This window comes from Tarenaya hassleriana, unplaced genomic scaffold, assembly GCF_000463585.1.
Source record: "Tarenaya hassleriana unplaced genomic scaffold, ASM46358v1 Cleome15, whole genome shotgun sequence".
Lineage (NCBI taxonomy): Eukaryota > Viridiplantae > Streptophyta > Magnoliopsida > Brassicales > Cleomaceae > Tarenaya > Tarenaya hassleriana.
This window is the reverse complement of record NW_010964923.1, coordinates 1328349-1335436: the sequence shown is the minus strand read 5'-3', so window position 1 is coordinate 1335436 and position 7088 is coordinate 1328349. Positions and strand designations below refer to the sequence as shown.

Genomic DNA, 7088 nt, shown 5'->3' with positions numbered 1-7088 from the left:
ACGAAACATTTCTCCGGTGGGTCGTACTTAAAAATAAATTAAATTGATAATATTTGTATTTTAAATTTATTATTTAATTATTATAATTTTCTTAAATAATTTTTATACTAAAATTTTAATTATAACTATTATAAAAAATATTTTAAAATAATATTCTTTTTAGTAATTTATATTAAAACATAATCGTAATAACGAACCATTTATTTCTAACTACAGTCATTGGTAATGGTTGTCAATAACAACTTATCAACCATTCAATACTAATTGTTTATAATCATTATTAAACGTTGTGAAAACGTCACCTATAATCGTAACCGCAGTATTACAATCAATCGAATTCTTAGAATATATATGTATTCTCCTTAAATTGGAGGCTTGAATTTGGGGAGAGACATTTCTCGTTTCCGTTTTAATGGTTGAACTACCAAATTTGGATGAATTTTTATAATATTAGATATTATTAAGATATTAAATGTGGTTATTTCGGTTAAATTGTAATTTCGGTAAAATTAGGGATTAACTATGGAGATGCTAAAAATGGGTAGCTCGATAATGAAGCTTGCCAAGACACTTAGGACTAACCCTCTGTCAGTGAGACCGAAAGGTTATCACAGTTTCGATATCTCCAATGGGAAGGAGAAAGTTCCTGTCTTTCTATACAATGACATTGACAATGATCTTGAACCATTGTTTTACGAATACCTTGTGAAGACTGTGTTTACACCGGTTATTCATGGGGGCAATACAACTGGATGCAATTGTGAATCAAGTTGTACCAGTGATTGCCTTTGCGCCATCAAGAATGGAGGCAAGTTTGCATACGACTTCAATGGGAAACTAGTGAGAGGGAAACCTGTGATATTTGAATGTGGAAGTTCATGTAAGTGTCCTCCCGGTTGCAGAAACCGTGTCACTCAAAGGGGTCTGAGAAATACATTAGAGGTTTTCCGGTCACAGGAAACTGGTTGGGGAGTTCGTTCTTTGGAGATAATACATGCTGGAGCTTTCATTTGTGAATATGCAGGAGTTGCTTTGACTAGGGAACAAGCCAAGATTCTGTCAATGAATGGTGATATGTTGGTTTATCCTGGCCGATTTAGTTCAGTCAGGTCTGATTCTTGGGGAGATTTATCTCAGGTACACGTGAATCAAGAACGTTCATCTTATCCTTCGCTTCCACCTCTAGACTACGCAATGGATGTCTCGAAGATGAGGAACATTGCCTGTTACATAAGCCACTGTACTGATCCAAATGTCATGGTCCAGTTTGTTCTGTATGATCATAACAATCTGATGTTTCCTCGAGTTATGCTTTTTGCTATGGAGAACATCCCGCCTTTGATGGAGCTCAGTCTTGATTATGGAGTGGCCGAGGAATGGAGCGAGAAGCTTGCTATCTGTAGTTAAGAGTAATCCTTGGAAAAAGTTTTATCTACTTTTGTTATGATGCAAGAACTAACAGCTCGAGGTGATTATCGATTTTTCAGGTAATGTTCTCTTTACCTCCATGGATGGAAGCTTTGGAACTTATCACATCTTTACCCCCTTCACGGTCGAAACCTAGTAGTTTCTTTGCTATTTATTTAGCCTTTAATAAACCTAGTGAGAGTATTGCATATATAAACAAAGCATATAGTTTCTCTTCTCTATGCATATATGTCAAGTTGGTTTCATGTTATTATTTGATGAAATCTGTCTGATTACGCAGTTAACTAAGAGATCTCGTTTGATGCGATCAGGATATAGTTTCAGTTTTCGGGTTTGATAAGTTTGTTGTGGTTTCTGTCCATAATGGGTTTGACTGTAAAGAAGAGTGATATGGCATTGTACTTACAAGTACATGATCATCACTCCGAAAATGAGGCATCATATTACGTGCTTTTATATGTCGGGTTATTAGATATCTATGCGGGCCAGTATTATCCATCTGAGCTTTGACGTGCTCTTCAATGGCTTTGTTGCAGATTAGAAAGATGTCGGGTTTCGGCTGTCCATATCTATACCTTTTGCTCTTTTGTCTGTAGTCTGAAGAAAATGAAACAAGATTCTACAAAGCTGAAGATTTTTGCTGACCCTTCCGAACTGATGCAGATAGGATGTAAAGCGTATTGCTGATCAGTACAAACTCTATATTTTGGGAAATGCCATTTGCAAAAATGAAGTTAAGAACTTAAAAGTTCTTGGAGTATATGACTGTAACACAACTCAAAATGTGTCCTTTTTTTTGTCTGATAACTGTCATGTTCTTGGTATCCCTGAATCTATATAGGAATCTCTTGGAAGTTTAGGTGTTGAATGGTAAGGGTTTTGAGAGTTTTTAGATTTTAAAATCTCAAAAAATTGCCAATCAATTTTTTTAAATTTGGTTTTCCTAAAAACCGGAAAAACCACTTTATGGAAAAAAATTGAACTAAAAACTGGCTTTTATTTTGGGTTTTTGGCTTTAGTTTTTGGCTTTTTGATTTTATAAGTTTGTAAAACTAAAAAATTGTAGCTTTTGATTTTTAGTTGATTTTTTCCATAAAGTAGATTTCCGGTTTTTTTAGGAAAATCCAAATTTTAAAAAACCTGATTGTCGGTTTTTTCAATTTTTAAAATCCAAAAACTCTGAAAATACACATGATTATGAATCCAAAAACTCAAAATAAAAACTAAAAGGCAAAAACCAAAAATTAAAATCTAAAAACCAAAAACTAAATCCAAAAACTCAAAATAAAAACTCCTATCCATTCAACACTTAACATGATTATGAACAATGGTAAACCCTTTTTAACGATGTGATTTCGCATTCTTAACAACGAATGATTCCTTACTAGTCACAGTTCTGTGTTGAGTGAGCTTTGAAGAAGCATTGAACTGGTTTTGAGCACCCGAGAGATCTGAGAATGCAGAAAGGATGACAGGGGCTGTTGTGTACGAAATTGAAAAGTAAATGGGTTTATTTGTATTTTTCTTAAAATATCAGGGCATAACGTGATATTACAAAAGAATTGAAATACACAGATTGATTGCGACTCCATTCTCAAATTTGGCTTTGGCTGAGAGCTGCTTCAGTTGCTGCCATAGCTGCTGAGGGTTCGGTCTTCATGAATATACTCTCTCGTCTCTGAAATTAAAAAAAGCATCGGTAACGATGGCTACGACGCTGTTTAGAACAATTCAGTCGAAGCAGTTCTCAGTTATGGGGACTTTGTTGTTCAGACAGAGGAACAATGGAGTTTTGAACTTCTCGGTGAGGTGTTGTCGGATTCAGACGGCGACCCAGGAGAAGAAACAGCCTCAGCAAAGTCGGGTTTCGCCCAGAAACCATAAAAGCGACAAGCTTCATCAGATTCTGAGAGATTACGAACCCATAATTGGCATAGAGACTCATGTTCAGCTCTCTACGCTTACCAAGGCGTTTTGTAGCTGTTCTTACAGTTACGGGTCTCGACCAAACTCATGTATTTGCCCCGTATGTATGGGTTTGCCTGGTGCTTTGCCTGTTATGAACTCCAAAGTCGTCGAGTTCGCTATCAAACTGGGTCTTGCTTTGAATTGCAATCTGTCTTTAAAATCCAAATTCGACAGGAAACAGTACTTTTATCCTGATCTTCCAAAGGGGTACCAAATTTCTCAGTTTGATATTCCTATTGCATCCGGTGGGTATGTTGACTTGGATCTTCCGGTTGAATTTGGTGGTGGGCATAGGAGATTTGGCATCACCAGGGTTCATATGGAGGAGGATGCTGGCAAGCTACTCCATTCAGACAATGGAGATTACTCTCAGGCATGGAAGTTTTTGTTCTTTCTTTCTAATGCTTCATCTGTTTTATATGCAAAGCTAAAAAGTGTAGTCTTTGATCTGTTCCCAGTTCTGTATTTAGGATTCCATCGTTCCCTTTTGGGGTTTTAGCTTTTAGCTCTCTATATTTTGAGCTTTTAGGGTATTGAGAATGCTTTGGTTCTGGTTATGTCATGGTTATCCGATTTTGCTTATAAGAATCTTCCCATACAATGCAGGTTGATTTGAATAGAGCAGGTGTTCCATTGCTTGAAATTGTTTCAGAGCCTGATATGAGAACCGGGATAGAAGCTGCTGAGTACGCGTGTGAATTGCAACGGATTGTGCGGTACTTGGGAATAAGCAATGGAAATATGCAAGAAGGCTCTCTCCGCTGTGATGTAAATATCTCGATCCGTCCAATTGGGCAAACCGAGTTTGGCACCAAGGTGAATAGTTCTTCTGTTGCTGAAATTTCTCTTTCTTATCATCCATTGATTTTTCCTCCGTATGATACTGATGATATGCATTGTACAGTTTACTAATTTGACCTCGAACTCTCTTTTTTCAGGTGGAAATAAAGAATTTGAACTCATTTTCATCCATTAACAGAGCTATCGACTTTGAGATAGAGAGACAGGCACATCTATATAGCCAGGGCCAAAGTGACCAGATCGTAACTGAAACCCGACTCTGGGAAGAAGGAACTGCTCAGGTTCTAGCTGAAACTCTAAATTCCATTCTGCTACAAAGTTAATCAACTCTTCTCTTTTCTTACCAGCAAACTAATCTGTTTCAGACGTTTTGAATCAACATTCAGAAAACGGTAACGATGAGGAAAAAAGAAGGTCTTGCTGATTACCGATATTTTCCGGAGCCAGATCTTCCGGAAGTGATTCTGACCCAAGAGTACGTTAATAGCATCCACTCTTCTTTACCAGAACTTCCCGAAGCCAAACGCAGACGATATGAGGCAATGGGCCTAAGCATGTATGACGTGCTTTTCCTTGCAAACGACACAAGTGTAAGTCCAATATGCTTTATGCTGAAAACTTGTATCGTTGGTGATGACAATACGAAATTTTCAATCATTCCAAGTACTTGCAAATTTTGGGGTAATAGTTATCGATGACTAATATGAATATCTTTGTTGGGAATGAATGTCTCAGGTTGCTGAATATTTCGATGCGGTCATTGCCAAAGGCGCTGAAGTGAAGCTGGCGACAAATTGGATAATGGGCGATATAGCTGCCTACTTGAAAAACGAAAAGCTTTCGATCAATGACATTAAACTTACTGCCCAAGAGTTAGCCGGGCTCATAGCTGCAATAAAAGATGGAACCATTAGTGGAAAGATCGGCAAGGAGGTTAGGGCTGCTTTCACATCGTACCGATTCATTCCATTTCTCTTTTCGAATTGTTACGAAACATTTCTCCGGTGGGTCGATTCAGTTTCGAGCGTTTTCCACTTTGCAGATACTGTTTGAGCTGTTGGCCAAAGGTGGGACTGTCAAGGGAGTAATAAAGGAAAAAGACTTAGTTCAGGCAAGTTACATTTTCTTAAAACCTGTTAGTGATACTAGAACAAGGCGAAAAGGGCGAAACTATGGTACGAGTTGGTTGATGAACTTGAAAGGGTCATCGTGTTTAATCAGCAAACATAACGTTTGATTTTGATTTACTTGACGGGTTTAACATGGATCCGCTCCACGAGAATTTCTCTGGATCTTCTTACGCATATCCTTCCACCGATTCTTGGGGTAAGAAGGATTTTTTCGCCTGATCTAATAAAATCTGACGCATTTTCTGCAGATAACGGATCCGTCGGAGATTGAGAAAATGGTTGAAAAGGTGATCTCCGAGAATCCAAAGCAGCTCGAGCAGTATCGGGCCGGGAAAACCAAGCTGGAAGGCTATTTCGCCGGCCAGGTATGCTTATAATATAAGCTGAAAATCCATTTTCTCAACACTCCCATCTCTTCAAAGGGTTAAACCACTTGGTTTTTATTTTGTGCCTTAATTGTTTCAGGTGATGAAGATTTCGAAAGGGAAGGCAAATCCAGGGTTATTGAACAAAATCCTCTTGGAGAAGCTCAATGCCAAGAACTGAACTTCACTATTCTACTGCTCATTTTTTAAATGATTCAGGACCAAAACCCAGATGGGGATTTACTTAGAATGGCATTTGTCTTTTGAAGATGTTTGGATATTTTCTGATTATCTTCAAGTTGGAGCACAAAAAATGGTTTCTCCACTTGAAGTTGGAAATGCTCTTCAATGAGCAGCCTCCTGCAGTTTTTTTTCAATAAAAAAGAATTCGTTTTCTTTTTAATTTTTTTTTTTACAAAATTTTTCTTGTCTGTGACAATACCCACTTATGTAATCCGATCAAGTGGTTTCTGGGATCATAATCTTTTTAGGATTTTGTCGAAATGCAGCATCATGTGCTGTTTTTCTTTTCTTTTCAAGTTGGCGTCTCCTAAAATTAACAAAACAGAGTCTCTTCTCTTCTGGCATATCCTGAAATATAGACTCTCTCTCTCTCTCTCTCTCTCTCTCTCTCTCTTCTATACCGATAAGGGCAAACAGAAAAAACGGCCGAAGTGATCATCAAACAGCTTTTGGGGATCAACATGACAAAACACCAAACAAATGGTGCGACAGCGAATCGTGATGTGATGATCTATGTCCTGAAATTTCTGATCTTTCTCCAATCCAAAAAAAAAAAAAAAACCGTTTGAAACCTATGGAAATGGTGGTGATATAGCAAAGCTTTTGGGTTAGATTCCTTTTTAGGTCTAAATTTCTGCTGATGAATCGGTCAGTTTCTACTAGTTTATTTGATTTCCGTAGTTTGTCGGCTATTATGCGGAGCCAGTGGATTTACTGTCCGAGATGTTGTCCGACCCGCGGAATCAATCGGTGTCTGATCTGAAAGGTTATTACGATGGATTCTCCGCCGTTACCAAAAAAATGTAATACCCCTAACTCTTCAAAAATAAAATTATACTCCCTCCGTTTCAAAATAGTTGTTGTTTGAGAGAGAGACAGAGAGAGAGAATGGAAAATGGCCGAGGCCCACCACCGCTACCTGCGGCTCGGAAGATAATGGTGGTGGCAGACCCATCTCGGGAATCGACGGCCGCTCTCCAATACGCTCTCTCGCATGCCGTGCTCGAACAGGACGAGCTCATCCTCGTCCACATCGAGAACAATACTTCCACCTCCTCTTGGAAGAACACTTTTTCGAATTTCCTCAGATTACCGAGCTCCCTCTCTTCTTCTTCTTCTCCTTCTGTATCGTTCAATGCCTCGGGTAGATCCT

The 7088-nt window shown here is 38.3% G+C and overlaps 3 protein-coding genes across 3 annotated transcripts in view; all 3 read left to right on the top strand.

Annotated features, from left to right (window-relative positions):
• The first annotated feature begins 543 nt into the window (after positions 1–543).
• LOC104809105 (histone-lysine N-methyltransferase family member SUVH9) lies at positions 544–1886 on the top strand. Its single transcript, XM_019202030.1, has one exon. It carries the CDS (start codon positions 553–555, stop codon positions 1405–1407), a length of 855 nt encoding a protein of 284 aa, XP_019057575.1. The 5' UTR covers positions 544–552; the 3' UTR covers positions 1408–1886.
• Positions 1887–3032: 1146 nt separating this feature from the next.
• Positions 3033–6182, top strand: LOC104808741 (glutamyl-tRNA(Gln) amidotransferase subunit B, chloroplastic/mitochondrial). The gene is made up of 8 exons (XM_010534519.1): positions 3033–3769; positions 4003–4212; positions 4335–4478; positions 4584–4787; positions 4933–5130; positions 5240–5308; positions 5576–5692; positions 5793–6182. The coding sequence occupies exons 1-8, from the start codon at positions 3134–3136 to the stop codon at positions 5871–5873; spliced, it is 1659 nt and encodes a 552-aa protein (XP_010532821.1). The 5' UTR covers positions 3033–3133; the 3' UTR covers positions 5874–6182.
• Positions 6183–6515: 333 nt separating this feature from the next.
• LOC104809104 overlaps positions 6516–7088 on the top strand; it is a 1449-nt gene continuing 876 nt past the window's right edge. The window contains exons 1-2 of the mRNA XM_010534999.1: positions 6516–6521; positions 6617–6701. Of these exons, the coding sequence (XP_010533301.1) occupies positions 6516–6521; positions 6617–6701 (91 nt within the window). The remainder of the gene's footprint in view (positions 6522–6616; positions 6702–7088) is intronic.

Bases quoted from the DNA above. Each gene is read 5' to 3' on its own strand.
- LOC104808741 (XM_010534519.1), top strand. From the start codon at position 3,134: ATGGCTACGACGCTGTTTAGAACAATTCAGTCGAAGCAGTTCTCAGTT. The intron at 3,770-4,002 runs GCATGGAAGTTT...CATACAATGCAG, and splicing joins ACAATGGAGATTACTCTCAG to GTTGATTTGAATAGAGCAGG. The intron at 5,693-5,792 runs GTATGCTTATAA...TAATTGTTTCAG, and splicing joins AAGGCTATTTCGCCGGCCAG to GTGATGAAGATTTCGAAAGG.
- LOC104809105 (XM_019202030.1), top strand. From the start codon at position 553: ATGAAGCTTGCCAAGACACTTAGGACTAACCCTCTGTCAGTGAGACCG.